Source organism: Pseudorca crassidens, chromosome 1, assembly GCF_039906515.1.
Source record: "Pseudorca crassidens isolate mPseCra1 chromosome 1, mPseCra1.hap1, whole genome shotgun sequence".
In the NCBI taxonomy this organism is placed as follows: Eukaryota; Metazoa; Chordata; class Mammalia; order Artiodactyla; family Delphinidae; genus Pseudorca; species Pseudorca crassidens.
Genome location: NC_090296.1, coordinates 92699422 through 92722648, shown reverse-complemented (window position 1 = coordinate 92722648; position 23227 = coordinate 92699422). Strand labels below are relative to the sequence as shown.

At 35.4% G+C, this 23227-nt stretch overlaps 1 protein-coding gene across 1 annotated transcript in view; it reads left to right on the top strand.

Moving 5' to 3' along the window:
- Positions 1-23227, top strand: part of FAM227B (family with sequence similarity 227 member B) — a 277213-nt gene that overhangs the window by 212902 nt on the left and 41084 nt on the right. Inside the window, exons 11-12 of the mRNA XM_067746547.1 lie at positions 1972-2069; positions 4766-4926. Of these exons, the coding sequence (XP_067602648.1) occupies positions 1972-2069; positions 4766-4926 (259 nt within the window). The remainder of the gene's footprint in view (positions 1-1971; positions 2070-4765; positions 4927-23227) is intronic.

The following is a 23227-nucleotide window of genomic DNA, read 5'->3' as shown; positions in this document are numbered from 1 at the left end:
TTTTTTCTTTGACTCTTTTACTTCTAAACTTTCTTTGCTTTGTGTTTTTCATTAATCTCTTACTTTTTATGTCTATTGCTGTTACTCCAAGCCTAGAATCTTTGCCTGATATTAATCTGTTGACAGTAATTTTACAACAAAATTCAAGCAATCTTCTAAGGCTTTTATTGTGGGTATGGTAGACAGGTAGAGGTCCTTTTGTCATTAGTAACATATCTGTTCATAACGGCTAGAAGTTAAGTAATAGCACCTAAATATGTATTTAAGAATGATTCAAAATTGAACATGTTTTATTTTTAATCATTCCTCCCAAAAGGAATATTTTTATCCATTTCTTATTTATCTTTTCAGTGTTTCTTTATACAAATGAAGGAAAATACAATAGATATTTGATTCTTCTTATTCTTTCCCTTTTACACTGAATGTAGTATATTGTATACATTGTATACATTCTTTCCCGTTTACACTGAGTAGTATATTTTATATATTGTATACATTCAATCAAGTAATATGCTCTCTTCACTGTTCTGCAACTTGCTTTCCTCACTTTAATAGATGACCTGTTGATATCTTCACATCTGTATGGAGAGCTTGCTCATTTTTTTTTTTTTACAGCTTATAGTATTCCATCAAATAGGAGTGCCATAGTTTTTTCAACCAGTACCTGACTGCTAAATGCACAGGTTGTTTATAATCTCTAAATTTTACATATTATGCTATAATCATTAAACCCGTACCTATATTTTTTGTGCTTATGTAGAAGATTGTGTAGAATATATTCTCAGGAGAGGGATTGCTGAGTCAAAGAAAAATGTCTGTATTATTGGTAGATAAGGTCAGATTCTTCTCCATAATGGGTTGTATGCTTTTGAGCAAGTTTTAAAGTAGAGAAATTGTATGGTTCATTACCTTTCTTGCCCATTCTAACTCCCAACTTAATCTAACTTTGGTTTCACTCAAAATTTTAGAATACAGATTCCTTGCTAACTAGTTCTTTAATCTCTGCCAGAGATAAATGCCTACTTGCCTCCAGTATTTCAAGCTAGTATCTAATATCTTTTAATGGGTAATGTCAAAAATCAATTCAAGTGACTTTCTTCAACTCTTCTAGCCTTGTCATCAACATCACAATCTGTAGATCTGATTTGTCTACCTGGTAACTGGTAATAATTGTCAGTGCCAGAATCTAGTACAAACTTCTCAGCTTACCTGTTTTCTCTGCTCTACATTAAGATATCCTTAATAATTAGCATATGCTTTTAGGCTGACTGACATGGCTGATTAAATCATATAGTTCTCCTTTAAGACAACACTCCCTGGGTAGCCTCATGCATATTTACACTGGTTGCACTGAAAAATTACCAAGTCTTTCCTTATCTGGGTATGTTTCAGTATATGGAAAAGGTAGACTCTAGCATGCAGAGACCTAAGCCTCCTATTGCATTTAACTAGAGGGTCATGGAAAGAGCTCTGAAATCAGAAGCAAAAGACCTAGGTCTGCATTCTCTTCTTGTACTGTTTTTTTTTTAATTACAGCTTTATTGATGTAGTTCATATACCATACAATTCACCCATTTAAAGAATACAATTCAGTGGTTTTTATTAGATTCATAGATGTGAACTATCACCTTAGAGCAAGACTTACTCTTAGAAAAAGTCATAGAGTTTCCTTAACTTTAGTTTTCTAATCTATAAATTGTGGGAAATGTTACTTAGCTCATAAAATGGTTTGTGAGGATGATGTGAAATACTGTACATGAATGAATTTGAAAACTCTAAAGCCCTGTTAGGTAAAATGAGATGGAATATTCATTTCCTCTGACTGGGGCAAGCTATAACAATATCCTAACTGTCTCTCATACATTTTTACCTCTCTACATGTTTAAGGTGCATTGCTAGGAAAAAGAAGGAGTATCATGCCTTTTGTGAAGAAAGAAAGAATTTAAGAAAATATTTTATTTTCTGTTTTAGATATAGACTTCAATATGACAAAAATTTTAAAGAATCCAGAAGGATATACAATGCCTGCATCCAAGGAAGAATCAAGATTATCAGGACTACCAACAAAGGTTTGGAGTATAATAATTATAAAAAATGTCCTTCTTTAATTTCCAATATAATTAATTGAACAGGTTTCACATGGACAATGTTGGTTATTATGCTCTTGATATATATTTTAGAAAAAAATTAATAATCAGAAGAGATTTATTGGAGAGGTTAATCTTAATATTAAAGTCATATTTATTTCTGAAACTATCCTCATCTCTAAGGAAAACGAATAGCATTTATCTTTTCCTCATACTTCGGGCACTGCTTCTCCTTGCGTTGACATACAGACATGGCTCTGATCTCAATAAGCATCAAAGTGCAGAGAAAACTTCAGTGGCATTTTCAACAGTGGTTGACCTGTCCCCACCCCTTAAACCATGGTCCCGGAATAAATGACCATATATAGGTACTGTCGATCTTAAGTCTTGAATACTTGCTTTCTCCACATTTTTGAAGGTGCCTCCCAAACAGAGAACCTATGGATTTGCCACCTTGTGTTGCTTTAGCCAAGATTTGATGAGACCGTTGGCTTGAACTTCTGAATTTGATCTCTTAACTTGTTAGCCAATTGGGTTTTAAATCTGTTGCAGTCTTTTTTGTTAAAATTTTGTCTGAATTATCTAGTCAGGTCTGACCGTTATTTTAAATTTTAAATTATGCCTATACATAAACCACTTTCTGAAAGTCAGTATTCATATATTTCCTGGTCTTTAATAATCCAGGTATATAGAATCTCTTCCAACCTTCACAGTGCTGCCAAGGATGTCCATACTTAGGATAGAAATTGGCAACTCTAGGAGTCCATTTGGGGTAGATGGCAATATTGCACCATTTTGGCTGCAGGGGGCGGGAGGCAGGGGAGTCCATTCTATTACTTTTCCTTGATTGCTAAATTTAGAAATCAAGGAAATGTAATAGAAATTGTATATATGATCTTCAGCAAGCACTAAAAATGGTCTTTAATAGTTTGTTTACAAGTTGAAGAAATATGGACAGATGGATTTGTAACTGACAATAACTTTTCTCAGATATCACTGTTAAAAGATAGAAAGCAAATTGCAGATATGTCTTTGGTAGTACACCGTATTGCTGCATCATTGGCCCTGTCTCATGCACAATATTTTATCAACAACTTTGATAAAAATATGGTTGCCATTTTTCATTAGCCATGTAGAAGTCATAAAACCTGGAAGAATTATGAATATAGTGGAACACCAAAAGTTTACAACAGGCTGGGGTAACAGGCCTGATCTTAGAAGATAAACTGTTACTGTGGAAAAAGTATAGAGGTCCAGAATTACAACTGCATAAGTACAGGTTAATAAAGCCTTGCCTTGGAGGCCTCTGAAAAGATTTGGGAATCGCTTTTAACAGTAAGCTCTGTATATGTCAAAAGTAGAACGTTGTTGACCCCAAAATCTACTGTATTCATGGGCTGTTTAAACATGTGGAATCTACTCTGTGCTGATTAGACAATAATTATGTATTACGTTCATTCTGGAGCCCTGCTTTCAATCTGCTCTCGCCTGATTGAACTACGCTTAAAAAAAAATCAGTTTCTCATAGAGGAAGAAGGATCTGTGTACTGTGGTTTTCTTAGTTTAAAAACTGGTAACTGCAGAAAAAGAACAGGAATGTCTGTTTCTAAAACTTCAGTAAGATAGAGTTTCTATCTTATAATACACCAGGCAAAAGCCAGGAAAATGCTTGGTGTGGTTTTGCATGCAAGTTTTAAGATCAAGCTAGGTATAACCTGATGTGAATTGTCATGGGAGACTATGGTGAAGTAAATGATTTACATCACAGAAAAAACAGCTGATATTGACATCATTTTCACTATCAAAGAACTGCTTTTGATTACAATATTACCACTATTTGAAATAATTTTGGAGCAGCTATGAATGAATACAATGAAAAATTGACCATAAGCAAACAAAACACAAGAGAATTTTACATATCAGTAAAAACAAATGAGAATAAAATCTTACTTCCCCACAAGAAGTGGAATCAACAATAAATCTCTCATCTAGGTGTTATAAAAATTGAGGAAAGACTTAACATATGAGTAGTTGCTATACTTGCATCCCACAAGAAGTCAATAGTAGAATATTGAAGCAATTATAATTATGGTGATGGTTTCCTTGACACAGAATTCGTGGTCAAAGTTTCTTTCATCAGCACTGTGATGGGCTTCTAGCCTCCTTGTTCTGATGAGAAGTCACCTTGTTAACCTTATTGGGGTTCTCTTATATGTTGTTTTTCTCTTGCTGCTTTTGAGATTTTTCTTTTTGTCTTCGTCTTTCAACACTTTGACTATGACGCATCTAGATGTGAATTTATCCTACTTGGAGGTAAGCTTCTTGGATGTGTTTTTCATAAAACTTGGAAAGTTTCAGTCATTATTTCTTCATATTTTTTCCTGCCCCTTTTTCTGGGGCTCTGCTCATTCTTTTCTCTTTCTGTTCTTCAGATAGAATAATCTCTATTGGCCTGTCTTCATGCTAAAAGACTAGCAGAGCCCTACGGCACATACTCATAGTCTCATACTTTAGTAAATTACTTTAGTTAAGATGCCTTGCAGAATTTCCCTTTATTTGTTTTAATATACCAGATAATAATTGTATTTATGGTTATAATGCAGTTATATTTTATTTACAGTTCTTTAAAAATACACAAGCGTAATAATTGGTTCATTTTTTTTTCCTACCCCTTACAGTCCCATTATAGCAGTAGTGGCCCAGAGTTTAAGCGTGTTCTCTTCAATTTTGGAGGTCAGAGTCCACTGATTTTATATTATCTTAGGATGCATGAGCTAGCTGGTATTTCCAAAGCCTCTAGACAAGTCAAGATTAAACTCACTGAAATATTGAAAGAACCATATCCTTTTTTAAGCTTTGCTTTAATATGATGTTTCCAAAATATTCAAAACTTTTAACTTTTTTTAATGTCTCAGTTAAGAAAAAAATTTTAATGCATTTTGTAACTAATGCTTTACTTAGCATTTAATTACATTCAAAACTTTTCATAGCATGTTTGGCTAAAAGTATTTTCTCTTTTAGTTCTAAGGCTGTGATTTTACATGTAAGAAAAATAAAACAAACGTAAAACCCAGGAACTTAAAAAAACCAATATATTTAGCTCTTTAGTAAAAGACTATTTTTACAACTTTACTGTTAAGTGTTCAGTTTCAAACATTTGTCAGAACTATGGGTCATGGACTTCTAGGTTTCTCCAGAAGAAAGTTTCAAATGTGCCTTAGCTATGTAATCATTTGTTCTAATGAAAATTTATTAGAAAGCTTATTGTATAAAATATAATATAAATGAAATTGGAGCTCTTTGGTTGTAGCAGGGGTATCTGTTTACATTCTTGTGCCCCCTCTGCATAACCCATCCTGGCCCAGGTCTCACTAGGGACTTGGATGAACCCCAAGAGATCCAGTACAGTGGTCTCCAAACGGGTATACACAGCTCTGGGTGGAAAATAAATAAATAAATAAATAAATATATATATATATATATATATATATTTCTATCTTTAAAAATAAAAAAGAAATTGCACTTTACTAATATTTAGTAGACAGGTACCCTCACTCAGTTGATATTTCAGTCTGCACTCTGTTGAGAGATAGTAATAGCATGTTTGCTCTTGTGTTGTCTGAGTTTCACAACATATTGCTGTTTTCTTTGGGTGGTTAAGAGGATTTATAGATTATATCATTTGGTTTAACTAAATTGACACTTACTAGTGGACCAGTGCTTTAAAAGTTTTCTGAAAAGAAATATTATTCAGCCATAAAAAAGAACAAAATAATGCCATTTGCAGCCACATGGATGGATCTAGAGATTGTCGTATTGAGTGAAGTAAGTCAGACAGAGAAAGACAAATATCATATGATATTGCTTATATGTGGAATCTAAAAAAATGGTACAAATGAACTTTTTTACAAAACAGAAATAGAGTCACAGATGTAGAAAAGAAACTTATAGTTACCAAGGGGAAAAGGTGGGTAGGATAAATTGGGAGATTGGGATTGACATATACACACTACTATATATAAAATAGATAACTGATAAGAACCTACTGTATAGCACAGGGAACTCTAAACTTTGTAATGACCTATATGGGAAAAGAATCTAAAAGAGAGTGGGTATCTGTATATGTATAACTGATTCACTTTGCTGTGGAGCAGAAACTAACACAACATTGTAAATCAACTATACTCCAATAAAAATTAATTTAAAAAATAAAAAGCATTTGTTCAAAAAAAAGAACGATGTGGTATACACAATGGAATACTACTCAGCCATAACAAAGAATGAAATAATGCCATCTGCAACAACATGGATGAACCTAGAGATTATCATACTAAGTGTAGTAAGCCAGACAGAGAAAGACAAATATCATATGATATCACTTACCTGTGGAATCTGAAAAATGATGCAAATGAACTTATTTACACAACAGAAATAGACTCACAGACATAGAAAACAAACTTATGGTTACCAAAGGGGAAAAGTGGGGGGTCATGAACTAGGAGTTTGGGATTAACATATACACACTTCTATACGTAAAATAGTAAACAACAAGGACATACTGTATAGCACAAGGAACTATACTCAATATTTTGTAATAACCTATAATGGAAAAGAATCTAAAAAAGAATACATATGTGTATGTTTGTGTGCGTGTGTGTATGTGTGTGTGTTTGTATCTGAATCACTTTGCTGTACACCTAAAACTAACACAATATTGTAAATCAACTATATTTCAATAAAAATTTTTTTAAAGAGGAAAAAAGAAATAGTCTCCTGAAAAGAAACTTTGGATTGATGATAATATTTATAATGCAAGAATAATTTTTTTAAAAAAACACAGAATGATATCTCCTCTATTCCTTGAAGGAGCTCTTTTTCAGCTACACTAAGAGACAAAATTAGTGGTGATCCAATCAGTTCTGCCAAGATGTAGGCCAAAAAAAATAAAAATTTTCAAAAATATCAATTGAAATATGGACATACATCATTATTATAAACAGTGAACCTAGCCCTAAGTGTATGTTATACTTTTCAATATTAGCAAATGATAGTATGATGCCAGTTTAATTTGCAAGGCATTTGTAAACCAACTGTCTAGACATCAATATAAATCTCTATAATTTGAGGATAAAAGGTTTGGTGTACCAAAAATAAATGTAGTGTTAAATTTTATTTTTTTTAATATTTTATTTCATCTCACTGTTTTCTATCCATAGACTGCATATCTTTTATAATATGCATAATATATAAATACAGATTGATATGTATATAATTTATAAATTTAAAATTATATCTATGAGGGAGTGTGCTCACATAGCTTTTACTCATGGGATACATGATCCAGGAAGTGTGGAGAACACTGCCTTAGCAGATTCTCAAAATTCTTCCCAGGACACTTCTCCCATATTTCAGTCAAGACAACCTCCAGAGTCTCACTGACCACAGGCACATGGAATTAACTTGGATGGCTCTGGAACACAAGGAGAAAGCAAACTACAGAGCTAAATCAGTCTGTTTTGAGACTTGTAACTTAAGGATTTTCATCAACCTTGGATTATTCAAACAAATGGTTAAATACAAAATTTTTAGATGTCTAGAAGTGAAATTTGAAAGCTATGAAAACCATTCATAATAGATTACTTTTATTTTTAACTAATTTTTATTGTGATTATAAAAATATCAGTCTTTGTGTTTATATTTCTGATGGGCATGGATTTGTCCAACAACAATACAAGGATTCATAACACCAGTTCACTGAGAATGTGGGAAGAGTATGAGTATATGTGGGGGTGGGGAAAGGAGGAAATGGATATCTAGAGCATGAAATCTTTTAGGAGAGTGTTTCATTCCATAAAGATCAGAAAGAAATCACCACTTAGAAAATAATGGGTCTGGACAAAACTATAATTCAAAAAGGTAAATGCACTATTATGTTCATAGCAACAGTATTCACAATAGCCAAGACGTGGAAACAACCTAGGTGTCCATCGACAGATGAATAGATAAAGAAGATGTGGCACATATATACAATGGAATGCTACTCAGCCATAAAAAGAATGAAATAATGCCATTTGCAGCAAGTTAGATGGACCTAGAGATTATCATACTAAGTGAAGTAAGCAGAAAGAGAAAGACAAATACCATATGATATCACTTATATGTGGAATCGAAAATAGAACACAAGTGAACTTATCTATGAAACAGGAACAGACTCACAGACATAGAGAACAGACCTGTGGTTGCTGGGGGTGGGGAGGTGGTGGTGCTGGAGGGAGGGATGGATTGGGAGTTTGGGATTCACAGATGTAAACTATCTATTATATATAGTATGGATAAACAACAACGTGCTACTGTATAGCACAGGGAACTATATTCAATATGCTGTGATTAAACCATAATGGAAAATAATATGAAAAATAATGTGTATATTTGTATAACTGAATCACTTTGCTGTGCAGCACAAATTAACACAACATTGTACATCAACTACACTTCAATAAAATAAATTTAAAAAAAGAAAGTAATGGGGCTTTCCATGATGCTTTCTGAGCTTGTAAAATGTAATGCCCGCTGATAAGAAAAAATATTCCTAGATCTAATGATGAACAAAGTGATAATGATGCCTCACATTCATCAGCACTTTACAGTTTTTCAAAACATTTATTGAATCTTCCTATGTATCATTGCAAGAAATGACAAGACTCCTGGGGCAGTGGACAGAGCAGGCACCCATCACAGCCACTTTACAGATGAGGGAACCAAAGCTCAAAGAGGGTAAGTAGCTTACCCAGGTGATTCATGCAGCAGAGCTGGCAACAGAGTCTACCATTCCCTGAGCCATGCATACTTTTCTGACATGACGATCCAGGCTAGAATTCTCCTTGAGCGTGATACTAGTGGTTGGTGGCAGAGCCCGGTAATGTTTTCTCCAAGACCTTTTTTCTAAAATATTTTTTCTTTTTTTTAATTTATTTTTTATTGAAGTATAGTTGATTTACAATGTTGTGTTAATTCCAAGAACTTGATAGCTGCTAATGAAATTTGTGTCCAGAGTTCCCATAATTATCTATGATGACTGTATGATCACTGAGTTTATCTCTTTCTCACTGAAATTTTACATTGAAGCTATTCAGAATATAGAACATTTTTATTAGTTTTTCTCAGGGCTTACTGGAGTCCTCTGGCTTTCCTGAAGTGGAAAAATAACACTTTTTAGCTAATGCATCTATACAGAGTGAAGGAGTAGGAGAAAGTAGAGAAAGTGGAGGAGTTAAATAACAAAAAAGACCAATATAATTCATCATATTTGGGCTTGGCAAACTCTAAAATGGTCCCCAATGATCCCCACCTTCTGGTTCATGCCCTTGTGTGATTCCCTCCCATTGGGTATGGGCTGAACCTATAACTTGCTTCTAACAAATAGGATATGGCAAACATAATGGAATGTCACTTCTGAGATTCAGCTACAAAAAGACTGACATCAGTCCTGCTCGACTTTCTCTCCCGTTGTGGAGCACAGGCTCCGGACGCGCAGGCTCAGCAGCCATGGCTCACGGGCCCAGCCGCTGTGCGGCATGTGGGATTGTTCAGGACCCGGGCACGAACACGCATCCCCTGTATCGACAGGCAGACTCTCAACCACTGAGCCACCAGGGAAGCCCTGACAGGACTTTTAACGTACACTTATAAGGAAAATAATGAAATTTTTTTTACTAGATAATGTACATTAAATCATTATTAGTAGAAAATTTGAATTTTTAAATGAATAGTCTTTGAATTTCTTTTTTAAAAACTTGATTACTTAGTACTAGAGTTATAAGTAAAACTAAAAAGAAAAACTGACTTCTAGGACCCAGAGCTGAATGTGTAGTATGTTTTTAAACTGGGAAGAATCTTGTGCAAAATATATTTGGAGCTCCTAATTTTCCCATCTTACATTGCCTGCATTTTTGTAAACTACCTCAACTCCTTTATGTATTGAGAGTAAACTACCAAATAACCAAAAGTCTAATAATTATTTTACATGTTTCACAAATTATTTATTTAAAAAAAAGAAAAAAAGGAAGACTCAGGAACAAAATGTTTGGTCTCATTAAAAAGTAAAGTTTATAGGCTGTATCTGTATTTCTAACTTGAGTTTAGAATGTTCGTTCACATTTTTTTTTTTTTTTGCAGTTTGGGAAAAATCTGAACTTAAGGCTGTGTCACAATGAGGCTATTGTGTTACTGTAAACACATGCTCCCACCATCACACATATATACAGACTTTTTAACATGTAAAAACTGTCCAGAGTCAGATAATTCAACTCTACAATTAAAAATAATATGGGATATACCAACATTTATCCCAGCATAAAAATAAAAGCTATATGAAGAAACCATCTGTTGTGAATTATGTGTGATGTGGGAGAAGCAAATAGTCAACGAGGAAAAACGGAAAAGAAAGAAACCCTGAGACTCATATAAGGTCACCAGCTCTGTATAACACTCCGTCTTCACACAGAATCTAGTGGGAAACTCTTTAGAGCCATGTGCAACTTCCTTTCACTTTTATTTATAAAAAGATTTCCAATAATCTTTGCAACACATGCATATATAGATTTTTTCTCACTAATATGTGAATAACAACTTGTGAGTTGTTACTAAAAGTTACTATGAATGGTATTTTTCATTTCAAGTCAGTTACATTTCAAGTTAGTTAACATATACTAAGGGTTTGGTAATCAGATTTTTAAAAGGATACATTAGCTTAAAGACAAATGTCTGAAAAAAACTTCTAATCCAGAACCATTTTATCTAGTGTTTTTTCCGGTAAAGACAGGATAAAATACTTTTTTCCCTCAATCCTAAAACTCTCAGGATGAAATGAATAGGAAAGCCTACACTGCCAGAAAGTTTGTTCCATTATTTATGAGATTGTACCCCCCAAAATCTAGCCCTCACTTTCCTCAGCTTCAAAAATAGGGATATGGACATTATAATATCATCTGTTAATGAGACCTTTCAGATAATAGAAACCAGATGTTAGCTTCCTGGAGTGGGAGGTCTTTTTTAAAATACTTTTTGTTGAAAACACCCAGCCCTAAAAACCCTGTGGCAACACAGACTCCCTCTACCAAAACACGAGGGAGGACTGATATTTCCTCTAGTTGTCTGCAAAGAGGTAAAACAGGCTGGCGAGCAGAGGAGAATGAAGAGGGGAGATGAGGAAGTAGAGAAGAAACCTAAAAACCTTAGTTGCATGGAAGAGGCCCCTTCAGCAGTATAGGGAAAAAATTTAATTTGAGCCCAGATTTGAGCCTGTATTCTCCATGTGTATCAAGCAGATGGATTGGGCTATATAAGTTTTAAGTCTTTTTGAATCCTGAGATTTGTGATTCTGTTGGAGGAATTTGACTTTCCACACCATTGGTGGTTGAATTGGTAAATAGCTCAAATTTTCACTGAAATGACAGCCTTCTCATTTTGTCAGGTCACTATAGAACCATGTTCTTCTGAGGCTACAGTAAGAAAAAGAATGCATAGGCACCATTTTTCCCATTCACAACTGTCAGTTCCCCTAAAGGACCACCAGAATAACCTGTTGACCAAGAAAAGCTAAGTTTAATAGACTTATTGTAGTAAAAGAGAACAACAATTTAACAGAGCTTTAGTAGTGTCTCAAAATGGATAAATTCAGGAATGACATTTGTAGGGTTTTAGGACCTAAGTTGGATGATTTTGAGGCAGGTTGTGCAAGGTGAGAAACTGCTTGGGATTGGGCAGAGTTTAATATTATAATTTTGGACTACTGGGCCCAGTGAAGCAAGGGACTTGAAGTAAGCTTTGATGTGCAAGCTATTTTAGCTGGTTCAAAGTCTTATCTTTCAGGAAAAAGCATTTTCTGGAGCAAGCTGTAGGTTATTTTTGCTTATTCTCAGTGTTGTTAAACACAGGGACAGAAAAAAGTATGCATGGCCCCCCATTTTTTAACACAGGGACAGGAGTGACATCAGCATCATGGCTGAATAAGACATCATGTCGCCCCTCAATGACAACAATTTGGCATACATCCACAGACAAAAATGCCCTTGTAGGAGTTGTGGGATCCAGTACCATTTGCCAAGGGATCTGAGAGGAGGGTCACCCACGTGTGCATCGTGTAATAGGCATGCAGATTTCTGTCTTAGCTGTGGAACTTGTAGTGGCCTGTGAACCAACTCTAGCGCCTCTCAACCACAGTCCAAGAACCCCCGGAAAACACTGTCATAGGCAGTCACCTATAGATGATAGAGGCCTTATGGAAGTCCAGGCTTCCAGAAGAGAAATTTCAGCACACCACTGAAACAAAAAAATACAAGTGTAGATGCATAGGAAAGGATAACAGGAACAGTTTAACTTCACCTCTTGCCCAAGGCAGCACAGCTTAGGTCCAAGAGAGATCTTCTCAGCCCGTGATTTCTTGTGTGGGGGAAAGTGAGAACGAATTAGGGACCACCTGGCTTCCCAAGCAGTGTGGTTGCTGCCGAAGAGGCTTGTTTCTCTCTTCCCCATTCAGAGTACTGAATGATGAGCTTCATGACTTAGGGGCTGGAAAGAGGCTGGGAGAATTGTAGATAGAACTCTCAGAGGGCATTAAAGGGATGCAGATTCTACTAACCATGTCATAGACTCTACCAAGAAGCCTGCCCATGAGCCCCTGAGGACACGTCACCCATAGATATCCCCAGCTAGCCCATAGACACCCCCAGTGCTCCATGAACCCCACCCACATACATTCTCACCCTGTCATCAGCTCCCTGTGCACACTCCCAATAGCAACAGCAAAAGCGAGCTTTGGCAGACAGCTAGTGAGTATACACAGAAAGTCTGTGCCAGCCCAAATCTGTGGGCCAGAGAGAGACCACAAACTTGAACTTATATGCCACCTTTGGGAAAGCAAAAGGAAGGCTGTCAGCACTTGGCCTGGTGTGTTAACAGAGTAGAGAGATGACATAAAGGCTTTAAAATTCTGCCACTAAAGGGAGCAAGAAGTGTAAAACAGATGTATCCATAGAAGGTCTGAAAAGCCTCAGAATCGCTAGCAGAAGGTATTTATCTCCCAAAGGAAGTTAGCAAAAACTAGAGGAGGTGACTGCTATTTCAAATGTGAAGACAGCAATGTAAAACTTCAAAGAACATAAAAAATGTAAGGAAACATGACACCACCAATAGATCACAATGATTCTCCAGTAATTGATCCCAAAGATATGGAGATCTCAATTTACCTGATAAAGAATTCAAAAGAACTGTTTTAATGAAACTCAGTGAACTACAAAAAAGCACAGAAAGATAATTCAATGGAATCAGGAAACAGTGAAAATCATGAACAAAATGAGAAGTTTAACAAAGATATAAAAATTATAAAAAAGAACCAAACAGAAATTCTGGAGCTGAAGAATACAGTGAATGAGATGAAAAAAAAAAATGTGATGGAGAGCATCAATAGCAGAATGGGTCAAGCAAAGAAAGAATCTGTGAGTTAGAAGACAGGAACTTTAAAATTACCCAGTCAGAGGAGAACAAAGAAGAAGAAATTGAAAAGAGTGAAGAAACCTTACTTGATCTGTGGGATCCCATTATAAGAAATAATCTACAAATTATTCAAGTTCCAAAAGAAGAGAGGGAGAATGGAGCACAGATCTTAATTAATAATGGCTGAGAACTTCTCAAATCTGGGGACATGTTTAGATATCCAAGTTCATGAAGCCCATAGGTCACCAAACAAATTCAACTTAAATCTTTGCCAAAGCACATCATAATAAAACTGTCAAAAATCAAAAACAAAGGGAGAATCTCCATTTTTAGTCTGCTTCCCCCAAAACCCAACCCAAGGTAGTATATTTGTTATGAGTATTATTTAACAAAGGGACAACAATGTTGGTTTCACTTCTCACAATCCACTGATTTCTCACTACTTTTCTTGTGGATCCATGATAGTCAACTAAATGGAAGCAGAGAAGAAAATGTACGGGAATTACATTTTTTAAAAATTCAACATTGTACTGTGGATCTCACTTGCCACCATGAAATGGGGCTACCTGCTCCAAGAATTTGGGCAGAATTGGCCAGATGGCTTCCCACATCTTTTAGAGTTCATGATCTAGAAGCAGGAGGGCTAAGTACTGAATTAGACTAACAATCCCATATCTAGTAGTCATTTTTGTGTTTAGGAGACATTTAAAACTCTAAATTTTGTATTCATTTAGAACCACTCATTGTGGCTCTAAGTAAATACACTGTGCCTATGTAGTTCTTGTTTCTCCACTCTGTGAGTTCAAACAGATGCAAAGAAGGCTAACAAAAAATGATCTACACAATGGATAGTTTCTAAGTAAGAGTCAGGAGAGCCTATAAAAAAGAGCCATTCTTTTTTATGGCTGAGTAGTATTCCATTGTGTGTGTGTGTGTGTGTGTGTGTGTGTGTGTGTGTGTACATGTGTGCATGCCACATCTCCTTTACCCATTCATCTGTTGATGGACACTTAGGTTGCTTCCATATCTTGGCCATTGTAAATAATGCTATGAACATTGGGGTGCTTGTATCTTTTTGAATTAGGGTGTTTGTTTATTTAGGACTTATACCCAAGAGTGGAATTGCTGGGTCATATGGTAGCTGTATGTTTAGTTTTTTCAGAAAACTCCATACTATTTTCCATAGTGGCTGCACCAATTTACATTCCCACCAACTGTGTGCGAGGGTTCCCTTTTCTCCACATCCTCACCAACATTTGTTATTTCTGTTCTTTTTGATGATAGCCAATCTGACAGGTGTCAGGATATCTCATTGTGGTTTTGGTTTGCATTTTCCTGCTGATTAGTGATGTTGAGCATCTTTTCATGTGCCTTTTGGCCATCTGTATTTCCTTTTGGGAAAAATGTCTATTCAGTTCTTCTGCCCATTTTTTAATTAGCTTGTTTGTTTTTCCGATGTTGAGTTTTATGAGCTGTTCATATATGTTGGATATTAACCCCTTATCAGTCATTTGAAAATATTTTCAACCATTCAGTAGGTTGTCTTTTTGTTTTGTCAATAGTTTCCTTTTCTGTACAAAAGCTTTTAAGTTGAATTAGGTCCCATTTTTTAATTTTTGCTTTTATTTCCTTTGCTTTTGGAGACAGATCCAAAAATAATATTGCTACAATTTATGTCAAAGGGTGTTCTTCCTGTTTTCCTCTAGAAGTTTTATGGTTTCTGGTCTTACATTTAGGTCTTTAATCCATTTCGAGTTTATTTTTGTATATGGTGTTAGAAAATGTTCTAATTTTATTCTTTTACTTGTAGCTGTTCAGTTTTCCCAGCACCACTTATTGAAGAGACTGTCTTTTCTCCATTGTATATTCTTGCCTCCTTTATCATAGATTAATTGACTGTAGGTGTGTGGATTTCTGGGCTCTCTATTCTGTGCCATTGGTCTATGTGTCTGTTTTTGTGCCAGTACCATGCTGTTTTGATTACTGTAGCTTTGTAGTATTGTCTGAAGTCAGGGAGCATGATTCTCAAGGTTGTTTTGGCTATTCGGGGTCTTTGTGTTTCCATACAAATTTTAAAATTATTTGTTCATGTTCTGTGAAGTATCCTCTCAGGATTTTTGTAAGGATTGCTTTGAATCTGTAGATTGCATTGGGTAGTATGGTCATTTTAATGACATTAATTCTTCCAATCCAAGAACACAGTATATCTTTCCATCTGTTTTATTCATCTTCAATTTTTTTCATCAGTGTCTATGGTTTTCTTAATACAGGTCTTTTACTTCCTTAGGTAGGTTTATTCCTAGGTATTTTATTCTTTTTGATGCACTGGTAAATGGAATTATTTCCTTAATTTCTCTTTCTTATAGTTGTTGTTAGTATATACAAATGCAGCAGGTTTCTGTATGTTAATTTTGTATTCTGCAACTTTACTGAATTCATTGATGAGCTATAGTAGTTTTCTGGTGGCTTTGTTAGGATATTCTCTATAGTATCATGTCATCTGCAAAGAGTGACAGCTTTACTTCTTCCTTGCCAGTTTGGATTCCTTTTATTTCTATTTTTTGTCTGATTGCTGTGGCTATCCAATACTTATGCTATGTTGAATAAAAGTGGTGAGATTGGGCATCCTTGTCTTGTTCCTGCTCTTAGAGGAAATGCTTTCAGTTTTTCACCATTGAGTATGATGTTAGCTGTGGGTTTGTCATATATGGCCTTTATTATGTTGTGATAGGCTCCCTCTGTGCCCACTTTCTGGAGAGTTTTTATCATGAATGGATGTTGGATTTTGTCAAAAGCTTTTTCTGCATCTATTGAGATGATCATATGGTTTTTATCCTTCAATTTGTTAATTTGGTGTATCACACTGATTGATTTGTGGATATTGAAAACTCCTTGCATCCCTAGGATAAATCCCACTTGATCATGGTGTATGATCCTTTTAGTGTATTGTTGGATTCAGTTTGCTAATATTTTGTTGAGGATTTTTGGGTCTGTGTTCATCGTATTGGCCTATAATATTCTTTTTTTGTGGTATTTTTGTCTGATTTTCATATAAGGGTGATTCTGGCCTCATAGAATGAGTTCAGAAGTGTTCCTTCCTCTGCAATTTTTTGGAATTGTGTGTATATTAAATAGCCATGTGTGACTATTTAAACTTATACTTAAATTAATAAAATCAAAGATAAGTAAAAATTTGGTTCATCACTTACACTAGTCACATTTTAAGTGCTCACTAGCCATGTGTGAGTGTTGTCCAGTACAGATATCAAACATGTCCATCATCACAAAAAAGTTCTATGGACAGCACTCTCTTGAATAAGAGGAAAAGTTTAATCCATTCACAGAACTTGAGATATCATCTTTGGATATCAGACAGCCAGCACATAGAGAACTTTATTTTACCTTGCCACTTACAGCTTTCTAATTTTAGAATTTTTGTGGCCTAAGATTATATATTATCTTCTTCATCCATTGTTTAATCCAACAAAATTACCAACCAAGTTAATTTCCCATCTGAGTTCTTAAATTTCCAGTCACACATTTTGCTTTTTTTAGTTGGATTTTTTTTCCTTTTATTCTAGTTTCGTTTTATTTGATTTTTGTTTGTTTTTGCTCCATACAACATGGCTTCAATCCATAGTAGAAAGTGTGCTACTCTCTATATAAGCCTTCAGCTAAACAACTTCATAAGTAGCCTAGATCTGTATAAAATTCTGATTGCCTTTTTGTATAGTCATATTTTTGATCCATGGACTCCCTTGACTTAATTCACATTGGTACTAATTTATATCAGTTACCTAAAATAACCTACAAACTCTCCTGCTACGCTCTTAATGATTCCTTAAAGGATAAGATTTTTAATTTTTAAAAATATATTTAAGATTTATTTAATAGAGCATTTTATAAACAGAGAAATATCATGGAGTCATAGTAGGATAAAGGATACATCAGGTATTTAAATTTTGCTCTTCAAAGAGAAAAGGAGGTTTTAGTTTTAGGTAACTTTTCAAATGGAAAGCTATTCTAGACTTTGCTGAGTAGGTTTCTAAGTTTCTTCTTTTCATGAACTCTGCCAATTAAGAATGGGGGCCAAGTTAAGAAAGGTTGGGGGGAAAAGGAACATCATACTTTTTTTAAAAAAGAACTTGAGGAACAATGGGGTTTTGTTTTACATGAGTAAGTATGTGCACGTGTGTTGTAAGCATTTTGCAGCCCCCTTGAGCTAAAGACAATTACAGAATTGCTTGTAAGATCCCCCTTTTTTCTTACAGATTCAGTTTAAATTCTAGTTAGGGTTTTTTCTTTTCTTTTCGTTTAATAAAATACACAAGACCCAAACCACAATTCAGCAAACTTGTTATTAAACTAAATAATGAAAACTTTAGTTGACTTCAGTAATCAGGTTCCAGGGAGTGGGTTGTATCAATTCTTTTTAGCCAAAATTTGGACTTTCGATTATAAACATGGCTCAATGGAAAAATAAGAGGGGGAGCAGGAGGAGTTTTCATATTGGAGATTTAGTAAAAGTTCAGGTTGTTTTTTTTTTTAGTGTAAATATGGTAAAGCCCAATTTGTAACAAATAAGAGAAGAAAACTTCATTTTCAGATACTTTAAATGATCTTTAGACATTGAAAAAAACAGATATTCTTGCTATACATGTTATTGGTCAATAAAAAAATCAGATGGAAAAGTCATAGCTTCTTGAATGCTTAGAATTTAAGACTAAAAAGTAATATCTCAAGTAAATATTAAAAATTGACTAAATTATAATTTTGTGTTTACTCAACTATTTCTCCTCCTAGGAGTTAGGCAGGCAAAGGAGAAAATCTACTCTGTTACTACACATTCACCCCATAAAAATCACTGTCATTTTATGGCTCCAAGTGATTCTGCAAGATGTTCCAGGATTTCAGAAAATAGAAACCCTATCCTAGCTTAGAGCTGAAGTCCTATGTATTTAAGGAAAAATCACATTGGCTCCTTTAGGTGGTTGCCTCATATGTATTTGTTCTCTGTTTTATTCCATTTTGGTCCGTGGGAAGTGGGGACTCAAGAATTTCTCTTTTTATAGGAGGGACTTAGATATTCAGTCCAGTTACAAGCAGGGTGGGTAGAGAACCTGTACTTACAAAGCAAACCCAAAATTTGTGTGTTCATTTGGAATAGCTTTGTGGGGGGAGTAGGGGTTGATGGAAATAATGGGAATGGCTAAAGTTCCTCCAAACAACCCTTGGAACTGTCTCTGTTCAAGGGTGTAACTTATAAAAATGGTAGAATCTCTATAAATCAACAACTCGTTTATCCAGCCTTATCAGGGAGTGAACTGTTACCCATAACTAAATTTTCCAGATAACTACAGCCAAGCATTTAAAGCACCAAAACTTTTTTTGTTAACTATTTTAATGAAAATTTTCCTTAAAGATATTTCATACTTCCCTGACTTCTTAAACAATATAGCAAAAAGTAACTTTATCATGATGACTAGGCTTCTCAAGATGAAATCTGTAATAAATAAATAAAAGTTAAACATATGCCAAAAAAAAATGATGAAATCTGTGACTCATCTGCACTGAGATATCAATAAGAATACTTGTTCAGTAGATGATGAATACCTATTACATACCAGGACTAGTACTAGTGAAGGTGCTAAGTAATCCAACAGCAAAGACAGAAACTGTGTCATCAGTGACAGAAGCCTGCAAAGATGCTGTAGTAGCACAAAGGAGCACCCTCATCCAATTTGAGACTGTGCTGCACTAAAGCAAAACAGTTTGCTAGGCTTTAATAGTCTTTATGCCTAATTTTTATAGTTCTTCTGTCTCCTACTTCAAAAACTGCCTGTTGTCCCTTCTCATTCCTATTAACTCCTTAAAGCCAAACATCATGAGAAACAAACTCATCTTAGTTTCTTAAAGTGGGGCAAACGTCCTGGCACGTTTGTTGAATGCTTTTAGTTAAATCTGTGTTAATATTTCCAGTAGTCCTGTTCCTTCAATGTTCTAGACTATGCTACGAAAACCTGCTGCTAATAATGTATTAAGTAACGAAACTTACTAAAACAGTAACCCTATTTTACACATCATTCCACACCATATAGAATCTGGGTGAGATTCCCACAGTGGTATTATCTCCTGTAGAATAAGGCACATGTGCTTAGCAATAACATTTTTTTAGTCTTTTTTTTTTCTTTACTTGACCATATTGTGAATGTTTGACACTTTTGCAAATGCAGCATTAGAATATTTGAAGTATAAAAAAGGTAAACATTAAGCAGAAGATAACTGCTCTAAGATCAGTTTAGGCCACACGCTGATAAGTTATACAAGAATTTAGTTTTTAGGATTAAGGATCAAATGAATTCTAGTGTATAGAGGAGATTCTGGTCACTGCTTGCTGCTTACCTTCCTTTTACTTCTTATACAATAGCATTATGTGTAGAATGAGCACTTGAACCTGGGAATCTCAGGAGCATTCTGAGAATACTCCCAGAATTGTCTCTAAGGGATATGCAGAAAACAGAAAAGCCTCCTGCAACCTCATCCTAGGACATTATTTTTGGCAGATAGGAGCAAAATTTGCCCTTGAGCCATTCTTTTTCTAAGTCACACACACCCAAGCTCTCAGACAGGGTACTTCCCCTTCAAGAAGCCTCAGTTTCTGCGTGTATACTATAATCAAATTGGACCCTATGATTTCTAAGGCCCATTATTTCTCTAATACTCTGTGATTCTAAAGGGAGATCAAAGACCCCAGAGAATGAATGGAGGCCTCTAGGATGTCTCTATGTCTGTCTGTCACATCCCAACCACAGCTGTTGGGAAGTCCCAGAATAGGATCATTTTTATTTGTACCCAAATGGCTCCTTCTCCATTTAGTGTCTTGCCATGTAACCTCCACGTAGCAGTGCACAATAAAATGAAGTGTGAGATCAATTCAGACAGTGGAATTGGAAAACATGCTGCCACAGTCATCCTGAAGGACTAGAATATAGCCATTCTTCATAATTTATAAGCTTTAAGTACTCTGTTTTTCTATAATTGGGAAAAAATAATGGCTTTAAGTATCTGAAGAGAATAAAAATTAGGATATTCATTAACAAATATTAACAGAAGTCTACTGAAAACCATCATCATTGAGTAGTGCAGGAAAATGCTACAGTCTTAGCACCAACTCCTTACACAACATGAATATAAAATTATGACCAAATTTTGTGGGCAATGAGAATGACTTTATAAAGAATGTATACCCAGTTCATTTCAATAATGACATATGTTCAAAATTAATCATTTATAAGAAATAAAACAGTTCTTTGTCTCAATACTAATAGTTTATAATGAATGTGAAAAGCAAAGAAAATTCAATTAGTTCAGAGTGAGAAACATCATCTTGCTACCAAATACTTCAACATGGAACTCATACTCAATGGCACAATATAAGTTTGTAGAAGGATAAAATCTTTGAAATTCTAACAGCACTCACAGGCAAAACCCATTTTTTTGTACTTCATGGATATTGCATTTTTTACAAATTGAAGATTCATGGCAACCCCGCTATGAGTGTGCCTGTCAGCCCCATTTTTCCAAGAGCATTTGCTCACTTCATGTCTCTGTGCCACATTTTGGTAATTCTCACAATATTCCTAACTTTTTCATTATTATTATTATATTTGTTATGGTGATTTGTGATCAGTGATCTTTGATGTTACTATCTTAGGTTTTGGGGCACCAGGTACCACACCTATATAAGATGGCAAACTTAATAAATGTGTGTTCTGACTGCTCCACCAACTAGCCGTTCCCCAACCCCTCTGCCTCTCCTCAGGCCTCCCTATTTCCTGAGACACAATATTGAAATTAGGCCAATTAATATCCCTGTAATGGAGGGATAAGGAAGTGAAAGGAAGAGTTGCACGTCTCTCAATTAAAATCAAAAGCTAGAAATGATTAAGCTTACTGAGGAAGGCATGTCAAAACCCGAGATAGGCTGAAAGCTAGGCCTTTTGTGCCAAACAGCCATGTGGTGAAGGCAAAGGAAAAGTCCTTAAAGGAAATGAAAAGTCCTACTCCAGTGAACACATGAATAAGAAAGCAAAACAGCCTTATTGCTGATATGGAGAAAGTTTTAGTGCTCTGGATAGACGAAAACAGACACAATGTTCCCTTCAGCCAAAGATGAACCTGCAATATTGCTGAGGTATGCCTGTAAATATTAGCAGGAAGTAGCTAATTGAACATGCCCATTTTAGTTTTAACATCTTTATTGGAGTATAATTGCTTTACAATGGTGTGTTAGTTTCTGCTTTGTAACAAAGAGAATCAGCTATACATATACAAATATCCCCATATCCCCTCCCTCTGGTGTCTCCCTCCCACCCCTCTAGGTGGTCACAAAGCACCGAGCTGATGTCCTTGTGCTATGCGGTTGCTTCCCACTAGCTATCTATTTTACGTTTGGTAGTGTACACATGCCCATGCCACTCTCTCACTTCGTCCCAGCTTACCCTTCCCCCTCCCCGTGTCCTCAAGTCCATTCTTTACGACTGTGTCTTTATTCCTATCTTGCCCCTAGGTTCTTCATAACCTTTTTTTTTTTTTTTTTTTTTTTTAGATTCCATATATATGTGTTGCCATACGGTATTTGTTTTTCTCTTTCTGACTTACTTCACTCTGTATGACAGACTGTAGGTTCATCCACCTCACTACAAATAACTCAATTTCATTTCTTTTTATGGCTAATATTCCATTGTATATATGTGCCACATCTTCTTTATCCATTCATCTGTCAATGGACACTTAGGTTGCTTCCATGTCTTGGCTATTGTAAATAGAGCTGCAGTGAACATTGTGGTACATGAGTCTTTTTGATTTATGGTTTTCTCAGGGTATATGCCCAGTAGTGGATTGCTGGGTCGTATGGTAAGAACATGCCCTTTTTTTTTTTTTTAATTTTTCAATTTTGTTGTATTTATTTTTTTATACAGCAAGTTCTTATTAGTCATCAATTTTATACACATCAGTGTATACATGTCAATCCCAATTGCCCAATTCATCACACCACCACCCCACCCCCCGCCACTTTACCCACTTGGTGTCCATACATTTTTCTCTACATCTGTGTCTCAATTTCTACCCTGCAAACCGGTTCATCTGTACCATTTTTCTAGGTTCCACATATATGTGTTAATATACGATATTTGTTTTTCTCTTTCTGACTTACTTCACTCTGTATGACAGTCTCTAGATCCATCCACGTCTCTACAAAGGACCCAATTTCGTTCCTTTTCATGGCTGCGTAATATCCCACTGTATATATGTACCACATCTTCTTTATCTATTTGTCTGTCAGTGGGCATTTAGGTTGCTTCCATGACCTGGCTATTGTAAATAGTGCTGCAATGAACATTGGGGTGCATGTGTCTTTTTGAATTATGGTTTTCTCTGGGTATATGCTCAGTGGTGGGATTGCTGGGTCATATGGTAATTCTACTTTTAGTTTTTTAAGGAACCTCCATACTGTTCTCCATAGTGGCTGTATCAACTTACATTCCCACCAACAGTACAAGAGGGTTCCCTTTTCTCCACACCCTCTCCAGCATTTATTGTTTGTAGATTTTTTGATGATACCCATTTTAACTGGTGTGAGGTGA